The sequence below is a fragment of the Chinchilla lanigera genome, unplaced genomic scaffold (genome assembly GCF_000276665.1).
Source record: "Chinchilla lanigera isolate Chin_1 unplaced genomic scaffold, ChiLan1.0 scaffold00077, whole genome shotgun sequence".
NCBI lineage: Eukaryota > Metazoa > Chordata > Mammalia > Rodentia > Chinchillidae > Chinchilla > Chinchilla lanigera.
In genome coordinates, this window is record NW_004955478.1 from 7487760 (window position 1) to 7508925 (window position 21166).

General features: G+C 48.1%; 1 protein-coding gene across 4 annotated transcripts in view; it reads left to right on the top strand.

Moving 5' to 3' along the window:
• Pecam1 (platelet/endothelial cell adhesion molecule 1) overlaps positions 1-21166 on the top strand; it is an 83277-nt gene that overhangs the window by 39176 nt on the left and 22935 nt on the right. For all 4 annotated transcript variants that reach the window (XM_005402168.2, XM_013503224.1, XM_013503222.1 and 1 more), the window contains 9 exons: positions 4424-4717; positions 6556-6861; positions 7816-8091; positions 9798-10046; positions 11817-12092; positions 15164-15451; positions 16218-16325; positions 19620-19647; positions 20626-20699. In XM_005402168.2, the coding sequence (XP_005402225.1) occupies positions 4424-4717; positions 6556-6861; positions 7816-8091; positions 9798-10046; positions 11817-12092; positions 15164-15451; positions 16218-16325; positions 19620-19647; positions 20626-20699 (1899 nt within the window). The remainder of the gene's footprint in view (positions 1-4423; positions 4718-6555; positions 6862-7815; positions 8092-9797; positions 10047-11816; positions 12093-15163; positions 15452-16217; positions 16326-19619; positions 19648-20625; positions 20700-21166) is intronic.

The window sequence follows — 21166 nt, forward strand, 5'->3', positions numbered from 1 at the left end:
GTGGCTCACCCCTATAATCCTAGCACCCTGGGAAGCTGAGGTAGAAGGATCAAAAATTATAACCCAGCCTGGGCAATTTAGCAATTTAGCCAGGTAATGTAGCTCAGTGTGAGGGTGCTGAGTTCAGTCCCCAGTACTACAAAAATAACAGGGGAGGAGTAGGTATTAACTATTACACTCACTATGATACTGAGACATGTTAGAGACAAATTAAATTTGCAGTTGCTCTGAGAAGGCTTAATTATGTTAAAAGAGAGAGCAAGAAAGACAGGTGTTGCTATCATCTAAGTCACATAGCTAATTATGCCTTTTCCTATCTGAAAAGTGAGACCACGTATGAAAATTATGTTCAACAAGAACATTAACGGGGAAACCAGAATTAGAGGCGGACAAGTGAAGCAAGGGCCCCGTTAGCACGCAAAAACACAGCACAAACATTGCTAGGAACAGGGACGAAACTTTGCCTTTGTATCTCTTAGCAACTGAAGCCAAAAAGGAAACAAGGTCCGTTAGAAAATTCTTGGAATCCACAAAGGAAGCAAGAACCATTAGACAATTTTCAGAATCCCAAGACAGAAATGTCGAAGTAGCTTTGCCCGGTGGTGTTGGAACACCTTGTGAAATCACACAACATTCCCAACATCCTGAACTCTTGGGTTCCACAAATTTTTTTTTTTTTTTTTTTTTTTTTTTTTTTGCAGTACTAGGGATCCAGCCCAGCACTGGGGATCCAACTCTGTTTCTTAACAGTATCTGTGTTAAGCCTCTTGGATTGCCAGAACATAATAGCACAGATCAGCTAATTTAAACAACAGAAATCGGAGCTGAGGGGTATAGCTCAGCAGCACAGCGCCTGCCTGGCAAGCGCAAGGTCCTGAGTTCGATTCCCGGTACCAAAAAATGACAAACAACAGAAATCTAGTTCCTCTCAGTTCTAGATAACAGAAGTCTAAGATCCAGGGGCTGACATGTTCGGCTTCTTCTGAGGCCTCTCCTTAGCTCACAGACGCTACTTCTCCCTGTGGGCCACCCTCACCTGTCTTTCCTCTGCATGTGGGCCTCCCTGGTGTCCCCAAATCTCCTCTCACTAGGGCACAAATCAGACGGGAGCAGGACCCACCTTAATGGCCTTATTTTAGTGTAATCGCCTCTCTACAGACCTGACAGAGGCACATTCTGTAACACCGGCACTTAGGGCTTCAATATAAGAATTTGAGTTGGGGGGTGGGGACAAAATTGAGCCCATAACTGTATCCCGGATCCCTCTGTAGGGTCCAAAAGCTGCTTTACTTGGTTGACACAGTTCAAGGAGGGGTAATAGCAAGGTGATCCAAAAATAGAAAAAAAAATTTTTTTTATTTTTGTCTTTTTGAGACAGGATCTTGCTGTGTAGTTCAGGCTGGCCTGGAATTCACCATGTTGCCCAGGCTGACCTCAAACTCACGGCAACCCTCCTGCCTCAGCCTCCTGAGTGCTGGCATTGCAGGTGTGTGTCACTGTACCCAGCTTAAAAACAAAACAGAGAATTTTGGAGTTCTTCGTTGGTCCAAAGATAAGGAGATTTAGAGTAACACATAATACACAGAGTATTCATGATCTTCGAATATTTGAACTTTTAGGGGCCTGATCTGAGCTTTCACAGTAGGGATCCTACTTTGCTTGAATAACAACAATTCATTGCCCACTTATCCCACCCTGGCTCTGGCCTCTGACATTCTCATAAATTAGATGAGGTCCAAGATTGAAGGTGTCAAGTATGTGTATGAAGTGCTTACCTCTAGTGTGAAAGGGGCAGAGGAAATAACCCCCTTTTTTTTTTTTTTTTGTGACAGGGTCTCGCTATGTAGTTTAGGTTGGCCCAGGCCAGGCTGGCCTCAAACTCAAAGTGATCCTCCTGTCTCAGCCTCGCAAGTGCTGGGATTACAGGAGTGTACCACCACGCCCAGCAAGATTTTATATTTATTTTCACCTGTGTATGCTTAACGATACAGGCTAGAAGGATACACAAGAAACTAAAACCAGCTGAGCACTGTGGCACACATCCGTAATCCCAGCACTGTGTGGGGCTGAGGCAGGAGGATCACAAACTCAAGCCAAGCCTGGGCAACTTAGTGATTTAATGAGATGCTGTCTCAAAATAAAAAAGGGCTGGAGTGCAGTTCAGTGTGAAGGTCCTGGATTCAATCTCCAGTACTGGGAAAAAATAAAAAATAAAAAAAGATCTGAGCACACCTGGTTTTAAGGTTATAGCTTTAGTTACATTTTCCCTAGCCCCTTACACACCCATATCATTCATTCCTTTTAGTGGGATATAGAGCATGATGTTTGAGGTCGTTTTTGTTTGTTTTTGTTTTTTTCCAGCACCAGGAATCGAACTCACGACCTTGCACTTGCCAGGCAGGCGCTGTGCCGCTGAGCTAAATCCCCAGCCCCCAAGGCCGTTTTTCTGAGATGAATGTAGATGGGGCTGGGGATATAGCTCAGCAGCACAACAGCCTGCCTGGCAAGCGCAAGGTCATGAGTTCAATTCCCGGTACCAAACGACAAAAAACAAAAACAAAACAAAATGCATGTGGAGAGTAAATACCGTGCTGATTATTACGCTTAGATCCCTGTGCGTGGGAAAGGAAACCATCCTGTAGGAACAGCTGAGGGATTCCGAGATCCGGGGGGGGCGTAACTGGTACTCCAGGTGGGCTGCAGAAAAACCTGCAGGCAGCACTGAGAGACTCCTCAGACAAACAGACCTGCGCTGGTCTACCCTGAAGCTGGGACCAAAGTTCTGACCAAGGAGCGCGGTCCCATCCCTAGCCTGGAAAATCTCCAGACAGTGGCTTCTCGGCAGCCAGCTGACCACGGTTGGGGTCGGGGAGGAAAGCGAGAGAAGACGTGTGGTTAGGCGGCCCACCTTCCCACCAGCACCCCACACCGAAAGTTATCTCCAAACGCGACCCCAAGACCTGCTTTCTATGGGTCGCCCAGCTTGCTGGCTGTACGCCCCTCCCGCGCTGAAGGACACCAGCCGGAAATGCTGTGTTTGTCTCACCCGCCCCAAACCTGGCTTTGTGGTTGAGCTGGGGGTGCGCTTTGGGCTTTTCGACCTGAGCTCACTGCTCCTCAAGCGCTGCTGGGGGTGGGGGTTGCAGGTGACGCTTCAGAAGTGGTTTCCACTTCTGAGTCCATCAGATAGAAAACACCAGCTGCCGGCAGCGCGGAGGGTTCGTTATTTTTATCTAAAGGCGCCTCTGTCTTTTCTCAGTAATTTTAAAGCCTGGTGTTTCTCAACGCCTGTGTGTGTGCGTGTGCGTGTGCGTGTGCTGGGAACGGAGTCAGGCTCCTTGTGCGTGCTAAGCCAGTGCTCTACTGCTGAGCCACACACCCAGTCCTCAGCGCACACTCAAGGTTTTTTTTTTTTATATCTGGTTGAGATGTTTAAGAACTTCTGATATATAACAAAATTCACAAAACTTGACTTTAAAAAAAAAAAGTCTACAAACTGCCCAGCACCTATGAGAAAGCTCTTAAATTTAAAAGTTTCTGAAGCCCCCTTTGTAGTCTTGCTGCTCTTGCTGTCTTCTGTGCCTTGAACGGTTGCCCCTTTGCCATGGGCCACCCTGCCTTGGAGCCGGGTGATTATGACTGAACCCTCCACACAAACTGTGAGCTCAGTAAACCTTTCCCTCCTTAAAAAAAAAAGCTTTTGAAGGAAAGGAAGGAAAAAAGAAAGAAAGACAGAGAGAGAGAAAGAAGGAAAGAAAGAAAAAGGAAGAAAGAAAGAAAGAAAGAAAGAAAGAAAGAAAGAAAGAAAGAAAGAAAAGAAAGAAAGAAAAGAAAGAAAAGCAGAGGGAGGAAGATGACGGCGGGACTCCTAGTTCAGTCAGGCCTGGGTAGGGATGGAAGGCTCTTGGCCTCTTGGCCTGACCCCCTGGCTTTAGCATAGAGGGAGGTGCTACTCCTTAAGCACTTTCTGTGCGCTTGGCCCTGTGCAGGGTGCTTCTGGGCTGTTCTACTGTACATCTACTGAAATAAGCTACAGAGGGATTATTCTCCCATCTTAGAGGCGAAGGAAACTGAACTCAAAGAGGTTAACCGCTCAGTCATCCAGCCAGTGATAAGCCAGGATTTGAACACCGGTCTGAGTAACGCTTATGCTCCCTGCGTGGGGCCGGGACAGCAGCTCCCAGGCGGCATGGCGTTTACCTTGTGTTTGCCACACTTTGCCACCCGATCGGGGTGAGCCAAGGGCCGGCTTAGTATCACCCGCCTCGTATTTAACCCACGGCCTATAGTCCTGAGCTGCCTGGCTCTGGGCATTCGGGACCCAGGGCAGGAGGTGACGGGTGCATGGGGGATGCTGGGTGCCGCGTCTGATGGTCTGATGGTCTGATGGTCTGATGGTCTGCGCCCCTTCCGTCCGCACTAGCTTTCACCATCAACAGCATCCACATGCAGAGCCTGCCAGACTGGAAGGTGGAGAACGGGCAGAACGTGACCCTGCAGTGCGTCGTGGACATCAGCACCACCTCGCACGTCAAGCCGCGGCACCAGGTGCTGTTCTACAAGGACGATGCGCTCCTGCACAACGTCTCCTCCGTGAAGGACACAGAGAGCTTTCTGATCCCTCACGCCCGGGTGTTCAACTCGGGGATGTATAAGTGCGTGGTGCTGCTGAACAACAAGAAGAAGACCACCGGGGAGAACCGGCTGTGGGTGCAGGGTGAGTCTCCGGCGTCGGGGTGCAGGAAGGCGCAGGAAGCGTCACACAGGAGCATGATTAGTAACCGCACGCGGGCAGTGACACCAGCTCCTCTCCACGCGGCATGCTTCTTACTCGGCTGCTGGCTTTTTGCTAACCTGACAGTGCAGCATTTAGCCTGTTCCCAGTGTGCCAGGCTCTTTCTAAAATACTTGTCTTTGCATATGTTGTTGTTTCTTCTCCCGGGAATACCTTTCTTTATTTTTCTTTATTATTATTTTTCTCTCACTATGAAGTTCAGGCTGGCCTTGAACATCCAGCCCAGGTTGGCTTCCACCTTGCAGCGACCCTCCTGCTTCAGCCTCTCGAGTGCTGTGATTACAGACATCCCCCTACCACACCCAGTTACCCTTCTTCATCTTATCTTGGGAACTATACTTTCTAGCTGGGTGTGGTATAGTACATGTCTGTAATTCCAGCACTCCGGGAGGCTGAGGCAGGAAGACTGAAAGTTTGAGCTCAGGCTGGGGGATTTAGTGACTTAGCAAGACCCTGTCGTCTCAAAATAAAAAATAAATGAAACAGCTGGGGAGGTAGTTCAGTGTGAAGGCCCTTGGTTTAATCTCCAGCACCACAAAAAAACAACATAGCCAAACACACACGCAATTTCACTTTCTTCTTCAAAGCCCAACTCAGGGACTTCCTCTTTTCCTCTCTGACTCCTTAAAGTTGATCTCCCTCTGGGAGATCCTTATAGCTCATATGGTCTCTCTGCATTCAGGGGGATTTATTACCCGAAAGCCCACAGGGCTGTGGTAAGACATTAGATTCTGCAGTCTCCCTGCTTAGGTTTCTACCTATTTCCTTTTACCACTCTATACTTCAACATGCTTATCAGTAAAATGGGTACAACAGATATTCAACTCAGGGGATTAGGGAAGGTTAAAAGGTATCACACAGGTAGAGTGCTTAGTATCACTTACGGCACACGGTGTACTGCACTGTCAGCCATTTGCTCTACAATTGCGTTAGTCAACGACGGACTGCCAGTGTGGTAGCGTCCCAGAAGATCATGCCACCTAGTGATGCCAGAGCCATCTTAATTGGGGTAAATACACTCTGTGTCATAAAGTAATTTGCCCCTGTCATAAAGTAATACACGGCTCAGCCAGGCTTGGTGGCGCATGCCTGTAATTCTAGCACTCGGGAGGCTGAGGCAGGAGGATCGCTGCGAGTTCAAGGCCAGCCTGGGCTACAAAGTGAGCTCAAGATCAGCCTGAACTGCATATCAAGACCCTGTCTCAAAAAGACAAAAAAAGGGGGCTGGGGATTTAGCTCAGCAGCACAGCGCCTGCCTGGCAAGTGCAAGGTCGTGAGTTCAATTCCCGTTACTGGGGAAAAAAAAAAAGTAATGCACGGCTGTATTCCTCACAATCTGTCTGTTCTTCTAGACTATAAATCGTAAAGAGAGATAGTGTCTGGCCTATTTTTATACCCTAAAATATGGGATAAATGGAAGTCAACTCAACTCTAGCCTGTGGTTGGCATCAATAAATTACAATAATCATTGTAATACTTATAAATATTGGCTGTTTTTTTTTTTTCTCTTTAAACCATCTCAGTTTGGGAATCTGTTGTACCATTGTCCCAAAGGAACTGTATAAACTATTGAAAGCCCTAGCCAGACCTTGAGCATAGTTTATATTTTTCAGAGTACTGAGCATGTACATATCTGTGGTACCGGGCGGGGGTGTGGAGGAGGAAAAGGAATCCTCAGGCGGCTTGGCCACGGTGACAGCTGTGGGAGGCTGTGCCACTAGATCCAACTGGTACTAACTAGACTGTCTCCTTCTCCCCAGGGGTACCAAAGCCCAAGGTGACCCTGGACAAGAAGGAAGCCATAGAAGGCGGGGCCGTGACGGTCAACTGTTCTGTTCCAGAGGAAAGGGCCCCCATATATTTCAAAGTTGAAAAGTTTGAACGCGATCCAAAAGTTGTCAAGCTCGTAAAAGAGAAGACTTCTTTGGGACAGAATTTTGTGACCGTGGAGTTCCCGATTGGAGAACAGGACTATGTTTTATATTTCACCTGTCAAGCCAGGATTTCCTCGGGGTTCCAAACTGAGACTTCGGACACCACCAGGAGTGAAGAGGTCACTGTGACAGGTCAGAGTCCTGTCATTGTGTCTACAACCTCGTCATCATGCTGTGTGCTTTCTGGACGGGCATAGAGCCCGGCTTTGGAAAGGGAATCAATGGCTGTCCTGGGGGCTTAAGGCCTCTTCTTAATCATTTTGGTAGTATTTTTCAAACTTTTTGGGCCGTGACATATTTTATATATGATATATATTTTGTCAGGTGTGGTGGTGCATGCCTATAATCCCAGCACTCAGGAGGCTGAAGCAGGAGGATTGCTGTAAGTTCAAGGCCAGCCTGGGCTACATAGTGAGTTCAAAGCCAGCCTGAACTATATAGTGAGAATCTGTCTCAAAAAAATGAAAACCAATGAACAAACAGAAGACATCAAGTACAGTAGACTGGAATCTGTTTTTTAGGCATATTATTATTCAAATAATGTACTTCTATGAAGCAGTGTAGTCTGTGTAGCTGCCACTCTTGAGAGCTGTGGACTGGTCTTGCGGCCACACGAGGGCTCCTGTAATGGGTTAAGTGCATCCGGGAAGGGCAGCAGCCACGGCATTTCTACCCGCCAGGGGCCATTCTGAGGGTTTGGCCTTTGGGAAGCTCAAGGAAGTCAGAAACTGCAACCAAGAAGGCTCAGACAGAGAAATGAGCTGGAAGGAAAAGACACTTAGAGGTACCTAGGGAAGGAATTGAGAGGACAGGTTGGGTTTTTAAAATTAATTAGTAGGTCAGGCATGGTGGCGCACACCTGTAATCCTGCACTTGGGAGGCTGAGGCAGGAGGATCACTGTGAGTTTGAGGCCAGCCTGGGCTACAAAGTGAGCTCAAGGCCAGCCTGAACTGTGTAGCGAGACCCCGTCTCAAAAAGACAAAAAATTAATTAGGAGACACAGACTTTGGAAAAGCAAAAGCAGAAGAGTAGGAAGAGCCCCGGTTTGAACCTCAGTCCAACCGGCCTGTCCTCTTCTCTTGCAGCGTCCTTCTCTACTCCCAGGTTCCACATCACCCCCGCTGGGATCATCACGGAGGGAGACGACCTCCAAATCAAGTGCACCATTCAAGTGACGCACCTGGCCCACGAGACCCCAGAAATCATAATCCAGAAGGACAGGGAGATCGTGGCCTACAGCAGCAGCGGCCGCGAGACCATCTACTCGGTCATGGCCATGGTGGAGCACAACGGCAACTACACGTGCAAGGTGGAATCCAGCCGCCTCTCCAAGGTCAGCAGCGTCATGGTCAACATCACAGGTAAGGCTGCTCGGGAGGGCACTGCTCCTAGCGGACTCGGGGAGAAGCCGTGGCGCAACCAGCGCGGCCAGTGGGAGCCGGTCCTTTCCTGCCTCGGCTTGTTCAAGTGAACGTGCTCAGCCTGGGCTTTGGAACCTGTGGGGAGAAGCCGAGGCGCTGGACCGTGGTGGCTGAGTGCGCGGGCTCTGGTACCAGATCCCGGCCCCGGGGCTCACTTCCTCCGGGAGGCTGGGTGAGGTTCTGAGCATGCCGCAGCTCTGGGAGACGGGGTGGTGATGGCCCTCCCGTTACGGCGCTGGCGTAATGACCAGGTGAAGTGTTACCGGGTGTCTGTGCAGAAAAAGCGCTCAGGGGGAGCTAACAAGCGTCTCCTCGGTCAGAACCAGGCACTGTGTTAGACCCCACACGCAAGCCCTGTGTCAGGCTTGGAAATGAACATCAGTAAACAAAAAAAAAAATCGGAGCAATTCTCCATTGGTGAACACTGTACAAAGGCTTAGATGCACTTTTATTTCATGCTCATAAAACTCTAGGAGGGAGATGTTTTCATACCCATTTTATGGTTGTGGAAACTGAGGCTGGGAAGTTAGTAACTGACCTAAGAGTTACAGGGGCAGTGCAGGGCAGAGCAGGAATCATCCTCGGGCCTGTTTGCTCTCCACGCCTATATACTTAGAAGTTCCCTCTGACTTTACTCCCATGCCTGGCATTATTTCGCTCTAAATAACTTATTACCTTAAGTAGATGCACTATCTTTCTTGTGCTTCCACCGGAAGGGAGAGTCCTCTTCTGACCCCAGGGAAAGTGTTTTCTGTGCACACACCCGCTCACTCATCTAGGAAAAACCCTCGTGTGTGAAGCACTGTTAGTCACAGCTGCAGCCCTCGGGTCACCGGCGGTAGGCTGCCAGCGGCCTGATGTCAGAGCTACTGACTCACAGCGCTTGCTGGCAATTTAGCGAATCATTGAGGGTGACAAATCTGTTGACGGCCCTCGATATTTTTCACTGATAATATTTATAGTACCTTATTAGAGAAAAGTATTCATTCAGTGTATATCGATGCTGGGCAAAGTACTGGGAGCAGAGAATGATCAGAGACCAGTCTCTGCCTTCAAGCACTGCCCAGATTCAAACAGACCGGCCTGCGGCAGATTTTTACAGCATAGCAGGCTAAGACGTGCTGCCGGGGCCGCTGTCCCCGGATAACTTCCTACAAGGAGCCTTTCACGCCTCCAAGGTGAAGTTCAGAGCCCCTTCTATGGGCTGTACTGCACGTACCAGGTCTGAGTCACTCCCTAGACGTAAGCATTTGGAGTCCAGCGCTGTTTCCCATCCAGCGCTGCCCCCCCCATGCACAGCCAGGCGCCTGCCACAGAACGTATCTGCAGTGAGGGTTTGTGAAGTGAAATGTATGCGTAAACAAATACAGGAGTGAATGCGTGAATGAATCAACACCCGCTGCTTTACAAGTTATAAACTTTTCTTATCCATGACCGTGAAATAAATTGGACCATCAAACAAGCAGAACCTCTCAGTGGGTCCCAGGCACACAAAGAGCCATCGCTCTTTAAGGGTTCACCCAACGGGAACATAAGGATCAAAGGGGTTGGTTCTGCCCGAAGGGGCCGGGCCGTGGACCTCTCCAGGCAGGCGCTTGAGCGGATGCCCAGACACACCTCGTCCCTTTCCTCCTCGGTGTTTTCAGAACTGTTTCCCAAGCCGAAGCTGGAATCTTCCTCCACCCGTTTGGACCAAGGTGAGAGGCTGGACCTGCTGTGCTCCATCCCAGGAGCACCTCTGGCCAACTTCACTATCGAGAAGGAAGGCACCGTCGTGTCACGGGGCCAGAACTTCACCAAGATCACGGAAGGGTGGGACAGCGGGACGTACACCTGCACCGCAGGGGTCGGCAAAGTGGTCAAGAAAAGCAATGCCGTGCAGATCACAGTGTGCGGTGAGTGTGTCCTCGGGGCTCTGCGGGGACCTGGGATTGAGCGGGAGGTAGGAGGCAGATCACCGGTGAAGGCAGATCAGCCTCAGGCTGGGCGAGAACACGAGGGCAAGAAACATGGGAATTCGAGATCCAGACAGAGCAAGGGGTAGTCCTGCTCAGAGCGCACAAGAGAGACGCTACAAGGGTGGTGTTGCTGCCCAATGTCAAGGTCGGGGATTTGGCCCCGGATGGTCTGAGAGAAGGCTGAGGCAGGAGGATCACAAGTTCCACCCTAGCCTGTGTAACTTAGTAACTTAGTGAGACCCTGAATCAAAATAAAAAGTTTAAAAAGGAATGAGAAGGTAGCTCAGTGAAAATCCCCAGTACTTAAAGAAACCAAACAATTGATTTTTTAAAAATAAAAACAAAAGATCTAAAAAGATCTAGTTTTTACCAATATCCTAGCTGAGCAGAAGGGGTAGGACTTCCAGTGGGCAGAATGAGAAGCCGGCTTCCCAGACTTAAAGCACATACAAGACCTGGTTAAAACACACATTCTAATTCAGTAGGTCAGGACCGGCCGGACCACATTTTTTTTTTTTTTGAAACAGGGTCTTACTATGCAGTTCAGGGTTCAGTCTGGCCTTGAGCTCACTTTGTACCCCAGGCTGGCCTTGAGCTCACTTTGTAGCCCAGGTTGACCTAGAACTCACAACAACCCTCCTGCCTCAGCCTCTGGAATGCTGGGATTACAGGCCTGCACCACCACGCCCGGCTCCCTGGACCATATTAAGTATGAAGGTCCTAAGTGAGCGTGGAACCCCAGTGAAGTCACTGTCTCTGATTCTTTTCTCTTATTTACTTATTTAGTGGTGCTAAGGATTGAACCCAGGGCCTTGGCCCTGAGCTACATTTGCAGCCCTTTTTTTAAGAAAATTGTTTTGAGACAGAGTCTTGCTAAGTTGCCCAGGCTGGCCTTGAACGTGTTCATCTTGCCTCAGCCTCTCCAGTGCTGGAATGCTAGGTGTATACCACCCCGCTCAGTGCCTAAGAGTTTATCTCCAGACATGTTCTATTTGAATCCTTGCTATACCTTTCTTATGCTTTTCTGTGATTTTGGTCCACACACCAAAAGCATATGTATGTTTGTGTGCATGTGAGCTTTATTAAAACATAAACATGCCCTTATGCGGATGTAATGATTTCTTTGAATTTGTGTCATTGTAAGCCGGGCGTGGTGGTGCACGCCTGTAATCCCAGCACTTGGGAAGCTGAAGCAGGCGGATCGTTGCGATTTTGAGGCCAGCCTGGAATACAAAGTGAGCTCAAGGCCAGCCTGAACTGCATAGCGAGACCCTGTCTCAAAAAGACAAAAAAAAGAATTTGAGTCATTCTTTATTTTGCCTATATCACTTGTATGTGTATGGTAGGAGGCTCCAGGACTTGAATCAGGGTTTTCACAATGAGCTACACCCCCAGCCTTTTTTTTTTTCTCTCTTGGTGGTACTGGGGATCAAACCCAGGGCTTCATATATGTGAGGCCAGGCAAGCGCTCTACCACTGAGCCACTCCCCACCCACTTGTCTCTTTTCTCTCTCATTACTAAATATACACTCACAGACACACACACACACGCACACACACACGCACACACACACACTCCTAAGGCAAGCAGGGATTTCAAATTGTCACGGTGGCAGAAACAAAAGACCAGCATTTAGAGAAGGAAGCCACAGGGCTGGATGCACTGCTGTGTTACCCTTCCGGTCATGTCTCCCTCTCTCGCTCTAGGAAATATCTCCACGCCCAGGATTCTTCATCACCCCAAGTCCGAGATCATTAAGGGACAGGCCGTAACAGTCAGTTGCCACTCGAGAAATGGGACTTCACCTATTACTTATTACCTGTTAAGAGGAAGTGATGTTTTAGAGAATATCACAAAGGCCTCAGATAAGCCCGCCGAGTTCCGAGACAGCCCCACCAAGGATGCAGAATACAAGTGCGTTGCAGATAACTGTCACTCCCACCCTGCAGTGTCCAGTGAGGTCCTGAGCATCAAGGTGATAGGTACGTTGCTGCGTCTCGAGAAGAAATCCCGAGGGGTTGGGACTTTGGTTACCATTTGGGGAGATTGGGGCTTACCCAGAGATTGTGGGGGCACTAGAATACATGGGTGAGACTTGCCCCAAGTCCATAAACCGGGTACACATCACGGCATAACCAGATCCAGAAAAAGGGGTTGGGAACTATTAGGGATCTCTTGATGTGGTCAGTGTAATCTCTTCGCAGACCTTTCGCGTGAACTGCTAAGACAGCACACGAGCGAACGTGTCCTGAGTTTATGAAGCACTGAAGTCGGGTGTTTGGCCCCCTTGGCTTTTGCTCCTTTTCAGATGAATGGAGAGGCCAGGCATGGTGGTGCACGCCTGTAATCCTGGCATTTGGGAGGCTGAGGCAGGGGAATCTCTGCAAGTGCAAAGCCAGCCTTGATTATGTAGTGAGACCCTGTCTCAAAAAACAAAAAAAATAAAACAAAACAAAAAATCAGGTGAATGGCGAGCCATCCTTGAGAACTGTAGGAGAACTGTAGGCCAGGGTGCTTCTGACTGGTGGCCCTGCTGGGGAGCTCTGTGTCTTGTGGTGCCTGCAGCAGTCAAAGCCGCAGGCCCTGGTCTTATGAGAGTTGCTAACATATGCTTGGAATTCTCATACCTTGAAGGTGGCTATTTTTCCTGGGGCTTCTTTCTTATGCCTCGCAAAAGACCTCAGAAGTTCCATTGGTTGTGTCTCCTAGGTATTCTGCACCCAGTGTAGGAAGCTTGCCGAGGTTTCCTCCTCTCAGTCCTTTGTTTAATAGCTGCATGCCATCACTAACATGCAGTTTATTAACTGCGTATTATGCAGTGAAGAACTAGAAGAGCTAGGCATGGTGGTGCATGCCTATAATCCCAGCACTCGGGAGGCTGAGGCAGGAGGATTGCTGTGAGCTCGAGACCAGCCTGGGCTACAAAGTGAGCTCAAGGCCATTCTGAACTGCATAGTGAAACCTTGTCTCAAAAAGACCAAAAAGAAAAAAAGAGCTAGAAGAAAGAAGGATTTGATAAAAATGAGTTCTTGGGAAGACTAATCTGTGACAGTATCATTAAGAAGAAGGAAATAGTTCATATCTCAGAAAACATTTTTTCTTTTTTGGTTTTAGGGTTTGTTCGTTTAGATTGGTGGGGTTTTTTTGTTTTGTTTTGTTTTGTTTTGTTTTGTCTTTTTGAGACAGAGTCTCATTTCATTTTTTTGTTTGAGTTTTGGAGTTTGTTTTTGTTTTTATTTTTTGAAAGAGTCTCACTGTGTATTCCAAATTGCTCTTGAACTCACTACATAGCCTGGCTGGCCTCAAATTCACAGCAATCCTTCTGCCTCAGCCTCCCAAATGCTAAGATTATAGACATGTACTATCTTGCCCTTGGGATATGTTTTTTTTTTTGTTTTTTTTTTGTTTTTCACAGTAGGAAATTTTATTGAAGGAGAGATGGTTCCCGAGAGAGACAGGCGGGAACTCAGAAAGTGGGTTGCCCTGGGTGGGACTTGTTAAAAATCAAATGCAGAAGCCCATGGGAAGCTATTGGTTGAAATTAAATTGCCATGTTGAGTGTGGTGGGACACGCCTGTAATCCAAGAACTCTGAGAGGCTGAGGCAGGAAAGCTGCAAGTTCAAGCCTAACCTAGGACACTTAGCAAATTCGCTTGACCTTGTCTCAAAATAAGAAATTTTAAAAAGGGCCAAGATCTAACTCAGTGCAAAGGCCCTTTGTTCAATTCCCAGAGGGTCCAAAATGGGGTCATCATTAGTAGTAACACTTACAGAGCTCTGATTGCTGTCCGAGCCTGTGTAAAGGATTGCAGTAAATCCTCCCTGTTCACACTTATACTAGCAGCGTGAGACTTGTTGTTGTAGTCTTGTTTGTGATGAGGCAGTTGAGGCAAATAGCTGGGGGGGGTGGGATTTGAGCCTGAACAGTCAGGCCCTGAGCCTCCGCTCCCTTTTGCTACACAAAGACAGAGGATGTCGGGTTGGGCCCTATCCTCTGGCCACTGCTTTAGTACGAGACCACTGCCATCCCAGACCTGGTGCTCAGCAGCTCCACGATCTTAAGACCCTTATGCTCACGAGAGCGTGACTTGTAAGTTAGAGGACCCATCTGCTGGCCAGCCCATTCTCACACAAGTAGGGCGGTCTGTCTGGGGAGACAGCTTAGGATCAGAACTCTGCTGGGTGAGCACAGAAGGCTAGAGAAAGCCAAGTTCAACCGGAAGTGCAAAGCGACAGGGGAGCTCTAGAGCCCCCGGCTGGGAGACGGAGGAACGAACGTGCATCACTGCATTTAATCGGCAGGCCCATGGTCTGAGAGTCACACACAATTTTTTTTGTTTCTGTTGTTGTTTTTAAACCACAGATAGATTGCAGTTTCAAAAATCAAAGGGGTAGAGAAGTCAGACTTCAGTAGCAAGGAAGTGGGAAATCAAGTTGTGAAAGCACAGAGGCAAGAGAAGAAAACCAGGATGCCAGCTAGAGCAGGCAGTGAGTCAAAGTTATTTGTAAGATATAAAAGTACCGTGCATACAGAACACACAAGTGCCGGGCGTGGTGGCGCACACCTGTAATCTCAGCACTCAGGAGGCTGAGGCAGGAGGATCGCTGAGAGTTCGAGGCCAGCCTGAACAGCATAGCGAGACCCTGTCTCAAAAAACAAACACAAAAACAGAACTCACAAGCAAGCCTCACCGTACAGCTGAGTGGTCCGTAATCCTCAAGGGGGCCGTGAAGGGAGCTGTCCCCAGGGCTCACATTTAATCGGTGAATGAGGGCAGGGTGTCTGTCACTGCCCTTCTGGGCTAATCATGGGTGAGAGGAAAGACTTAAATGAAGGTCGGGGCTGGGGATTTAGCTCAGCAGCACAGCGCTGCCTGGCAAGCACAAGGTTGTGAGTTCGATTCCCGGTACTGGAAAAAAACAAAAACAAAAAAAAATGAAGGGCACAGCCCAAATCCAAGTCATACCTGGAGCTGGCCGTGAGCGGGAGTCGTTTCATGTTCCTTCCCTGACGCCCGCCGTCGCTTGGCGCTAACCCTATTCCTGCTTCCAGCCCCCGTGTACCAGGTCAAGCTCACTATCCTGAGGAACCCCGAGGTGGAGTCTGGGAAGGAAATCGTGCTTCAGTGCTCCGTGAACGAAGGGACCGGTCCAATCACATACAGGTTTTACAAAGTCGGGGAGCCCAACCCCTTCCACCAAACCACCTCCAATGACACCCGTGTAATTTGGTACAAGGAGCAGGCTAGCAAGGAGCAGGAGGGTCAGTACTACTGCGTGGCTTCCAACAGAGCGAGTTTCACCGCGGGCAGCACCCAGAGCAACACTCTGATGGTCAAAGGTGAGTCAAGGTCTCAGCAGTGCGTGCAGCGTGGGCCTGAGGGGAGATGTTCCCCACCGGTTCAGCTCAAGTGACCAAGGGTTGAGACACACATCCTCAGGCTCTTTCATAGGAAGTGACAGAAACCCACTCAAATTAACTTAATGAGACAGGCCAGGTGGTGCACGCCTGCAATCCCAGCACTTGGGAGGCTGAGGCAGGAGGACCACTGTGAGTTCGAGATCTGCCTGGGCTACATAGATAGTTCAGGGGCAGCTGAGCTACATAGTGAGACCCTGTCTCAAAAAAAACAACCAAAAAAATAACTTAGTGAAAATTAGGAGTGGTGGATGAGGAATTGGAAGTATTTCATGCAGTCACAACTCTAAATTCTTGGCAGACACACACCAATCGACTCACCCTGGGTCACGTCTGCAGCTCCGAGGATTGAGTCACACAGGTGGGACATGGTCAGGGGAGCCCATTGATGTGGGGGGAACAGGGGCTTCCTAGGGAAAGAGGACAGTGGAACAGACGCCCCCAAAGTGGAATCTACCCAGCAAAGTTGGTTTGACCCCTCCTTGAAGACCACAACTGACCTCCGTGTATAACAGAAATAACTACTTTGCACCTGCAGTGACTACAGCATCCCTGAGGGAGCTGCTGAGGTTAGGCGCTACTTACAGAAATCGTAGCGTCAGTCTTAATTGTTGCTTAAGGCTGATATTATTGCTTGCTGGCAGAGAAAGACCCTATTTGATCGCTTTTCTCCCCTTTCCATCTGCAGTGTTTCTCGCCTCGTGGAAGAAAGTGCTGATCGCAGTCCTCGTCATCGGAATGGTAATCGCCACCTTGATAGTTGGAGCCCGATGCTATGTGCTGAGGAAAGCCAAAGGTGAGCGCAGTCCCTCCCCCGCTGTAACACGAGCCTTGTCAGGAAACAGGCCGGGACGTGCAGTGCCCTGAGGGAGCTGAGGAGAAGTCACTGATTGTTCTCCTTGGGGTGTCACCTTGATAAGAAAGATTCTGGCTTCAGGGGGCGTGGGGCTTTTGTTGCCCCTGCATTCAGCTGGGCAAAAATAAAAGTGATTGCTTCCCTTGTTGGGCAACCACCTCGGGGAAGAAGGGAAAAGCTGCCTTCCTCTCCACGTGGTCAGAGGAAGCTTTTCTGTGGGCTTTGGCCGCATCTGGTCCCAGAACTGGTAGTGAGTGTCACAGACACTGGTGCCTACACACACACGCACACACACACACACACACACACACACACACTAAATGCCTCCCAGTGAAGCTGCTGATAGTACCATGAGTTCTGCCCTGTGACTGAGGTTAGCCAGACATGGACGGGAAGCTGGGAACCCCCTCTGGCTCCTGGGAACCAGGTCCGTTAGCCAAGATGCAAGGGAAAGGATTCCTCATCGGTAAATTCTGAAAAGAAATTTTTTGGTGGCATAAGCTGGTTCTTTGGGAGCTCTGGTGCTGCTTTCTTGGATGGAAGGAGGCAGATGGGATAAGGGGTGTTACGGCTCATATCCAGATGTCCCCACAAAGTCTTATAGGTGGGGTTTTGGGCGGTGACAGAATCATGGGTGTGTGACACTGGATTCGTCCGCTGATGGGTTTACAGCTAGATGCGGTACGTGGTGGGAAAAGGCAGCTCACTGTGAGTGTGGCCTGGACTGGAGATTATATATGTCCCTCCTCCTGCTTTGATCACGCAATTCTTTCTGTCGGCCACACCATGAACTGCCACACTGCCCTGCCTTGGAGCCAGCCAGCTGTGGTCTGAAACCTCTACAAATCGTGAGCCAAAACAAACCTTTCCTCCTTTAACTTGTGGGTATCGGGTATTTTGTCCCAGCCACAAGAAAGTAAGACAGAATTTGGTCTCAGAGAAGTGAGGTCATTTCTATGATACTCTCTGGCCATGAGGTTGAGGAGCCTTTGGAACGGACTTGTGGGAAGAGTTTGGAGATACCCACTGAAGAAGCAGCTGTGGAATGCTGTAGGCTGAGCTTGCTGGGAGATTCTGGCTGGAGCTCAGAAGGTCAGAATGTTCTTAGAAATGTAACTGGTAAAGACCAGGCTCAGGAGGTTTCATTTGAGAAGGACTCCATTGGCAGTTGGACTTCAGGCCGCATGTGTTATGCTGTGGCAGAAAACTTGCCTGCATTTTGCTCATCCCCTGAGACACTGCAGAAGACTGGGATGAAGGGCGGTAGACTAACCTGGCAGAAGAAATTTCAGTGCAGCCTAATGTTGAGGTAGTGCCATGGCTACTATGTGTTGTTGTTGTTTAGCTAGGTCTGTAGGAATTGAGAGCAAACAGCCCAGCAGAATGACTTTAAACGTTTTGAGTTGGGCCAGAAATGAGGCTCCAGTAAAGTTTATCTTGTGCCACTGTATGTTGGTAGTGTTTAACTTTCTTTTCCTTTTTACAGGAGCTCATAGCTAAGAGTTTGCTTTATTTGGACTTAGACTTTTTAGCAATGCTGAAACTGTTAGGACTTTGATAGCTCTTTTTTTTTTTTTTTTTTTTTTTTTTTTTTTTTTTTTTTTTTATTTTGTTTTTGAGAAGGGTCTCTCTATGTAGTGCAGCCTGGCCTGAACTCACCACATAGCCCAGGTTGGCCTTGAACTCAGTCAAACTGCCTCAGCCTCCCAAGGGTTGAGATTATAAGCATGTACCACCATGCCCAACAGGATTTTGGCACCTCTTAAGAGATGGACTAAATCCATTTTGTATAAAGAGATGCATATGAGAGCTGGGCGAGGTGACGCACACCTGTAATCCCAGCACTTGGGAGGCTGAGGCAGGAGGATCGTTGTGAGTTCAAGACCAGCCTGGGCTACAAAGTGAGCTCAAGGCCAGCCTGAACAGCGTAGGGAGACTCTGTCTCAAAAAGACAAAACAAACAGACAAAGAGATGCATATGAGTCTTTTGGAGGCCAGGGGAGAAATGTTATAGCTTATGTCTAGGTGTCCCTTCAAAGCCTCATGTGCTGGAGCATGGGTGTGAGACGCTGAATTAGTTCACTGATGGTTTTATATCTGCGTGAGATATCGGGAGAAGATGCCTGGGGGGAGGAGGTGGTCACTGTGGGCATGGCCTGGATATATCTGTATATATCCCTCCCGCCTTGAGCATTCTCCGCCTTCTGCTTGCTGCACCATGAACTGTTTCTCCTCTGCTGTTCCCCTCTTCCATGCCGTCCTGCCTTGGAGCCAACTGACTATGGACTACAATCTCTATAAACTGTGAGCCGAAATAGGCCTTTCTTCATTTAACTTGAAGATGTCAGGTAGTTTGTCCGCAAAATAAGAACATAACTAAGACAAGGATTTTTTTCTCAAGCTGTAACTCCCTGGGAAGTGATAGCTTCTAAACAAACACCTTCCAAAGACTGTTTGAGAGGTTGATCTCAAGCTACCTTGGAAGTAAAAGTTCAAGGAATCAACTTAGCTTTTCAATTTTTGGAATTGTCTTAAATCAAAGAGGTAGCTGCCCCCTTATGTGGTTGTTGTTGTTTGTTTGTTTTTTGTTGTTGTTTTTCTTCCAGTACCAGGAATTGAACTCATGACCTCATGCTTGCCAGGCAGGCGCTATGCCACTGAGCTAAATCCCCAGCCCCGCTGCCCCCTTATGTGACTAATCTGGCTTCTATCCCAATGTCTTCATCTCCATCACACCCCACTTGCAAAAATTGCTTCTGTCTGAAATAACCAAACTGTCAGATATCTGGGGAAGTGATGTGAAATCTCTGTTTAAGACCAAGAAAAAACATCTCTTCCTTGAAATGAAGTCTCACTATGTTGCCCAGCGTGGTCTTGAACTCCTAATCCTCCTGCCTCAGCCTCCCAAGTAGCTGGGATTGCCACTGAGCCCGGCTCAGGAATACACCTCTTGCTTCCTTTCCTTTTTCTGACTTTCTTTTTCAAGCATGAATATATCTAGCTTTCTTTCCTCTCTCTCCCTTTCCTCCCCCTCCTCTCAGTGCTGGGGCTTGAACTCAGGGCCTTGTACACGCAAGGCAAGAGCTCTACCACTGAGTCACATCTCCAGCCCTTTCTTCTTTTTTAATGGGTACATAATCTTCAGGAAAGTCAAATGTGGTTGAAATGACTGGTCCTTTGGTATGCACATGGATACTTTATACTGATCTTGGTTTTTCTTTTTCTTTTTCAAAGCCAAGCAGATGCCTGTGGAAATGTCCAGGTCAGTGTCCTTGTAAGAGTGGGCAGCTGCTTTGTGGGCATGGCTGGAATTTAGCTGTGTGGAGGGTCTGGTCACTGGGCAGTTCTGAGTCTTGGCAAATTCAGATAAATAAGAGTCTTGGGTATGTCGTGTGTGTGTGTGTGTGTGTGTGTGTGTGTGTGTGTTATGTGCTAGTCTTAGTGGATGATTTCTAGCTATCCTTTCATGGGAGGAAATGGCTTTTATGCTGAGATCATGTCCTTTCTAGGTAAATATTTATTTGTTTGCCTTTTTGAGACACAGTCTCACTATGCAGTTCAGGCTGGCCTTGAGCTCACGTTGTAGCCCAGGCTGGGCCCAAACTTGCAGCGATCCTCCTGCCTCAGCCTCCCAAGTGCTGGGATTACAGTCACGCACCACCACACTTAGCATAGACAAATATTTGTGAAATCCCTTTTCTTTATGAAATTATAATGGAAGTAGAGGGAAAATGACAATTTGACTTACTGGCAAACTAGAATTGCCCTTTAAATTTTTTTTTTTTTTTACTACCTTTATTGTTCTTGGTATTCAAAATCCAAGAGTACAGAAATAATTGCTGTGCTGTGGAGAGAAACAGCAGCACAGGGTGAGGATTTAAGGAAATTCTTTTTCTTTTTTGGTACTGGGAATCAAACTCAGGACCTTCTGCTTGCCAGGCAGGCACATGTGCCACTGAGCTATATCCCTGGTCCCACAGTGAGGATTTAAGGAATTGAGAGTGGCTTAGGTATTCATGCACTCTTTGACCCTGACACTTACCGTAACAGCAGAAAGTTTGGTCAAATAATCTTAGAACTGAAACACATGTCAGTTTCCCAAACATGTGCCTAAAGCTTTTTTCCTTTAGAAAGTTCTTCTTGTTTTCATATGATTTTCCTTTAGTGATTTTGCCGGTTTGGAGTTACGGTGGAAAAATGCTTAATATATATATATTTCCTTTTGAACTTTTATTTTAAGGCCGGCAGCGCCGCTTCTGAAATCCAACAATGAAAAGGTGTCAGAGCCTAACAGCGAAGCCAACAGTCATTACGGTAAGGTCCTGATTTCCCTCAGTAAGAGCTTCCCTGTAAGTGGGTGGGGTTAAAACTAGAAGGGAAGCCCTGGGCTTCCGGCTGGGACACCTGTCCAATCACCCGATGGACGGTGACCTAACCACCACCAAAGCAAAAGGCACTGGAAAGGCAGAACATTTTATTCCATTTTCACCACCTTCTAAATGTCCTGTGAAATGAAAAATGGAGACTCATCTTAATACTTTGATACCTGCAAATACTGAATATTGCCCAAAGATAATCATTCTGCATTGTCAAGGCAGAGGCCAGATAGCAAATTAAAACCCTCGTAAAGCATCTTGTGAGATGGAATTATTATCAGCACAAGACAGTTTGACTTTCACAAAGGGAAACCAATGTAAAGATTTTGCTCTTAGTGAAAACATTTTTTAAAAAAGCCCAGTGAAGGGATACTTGTTATGAGGCTTATCCCAGGCTTGCAGGTC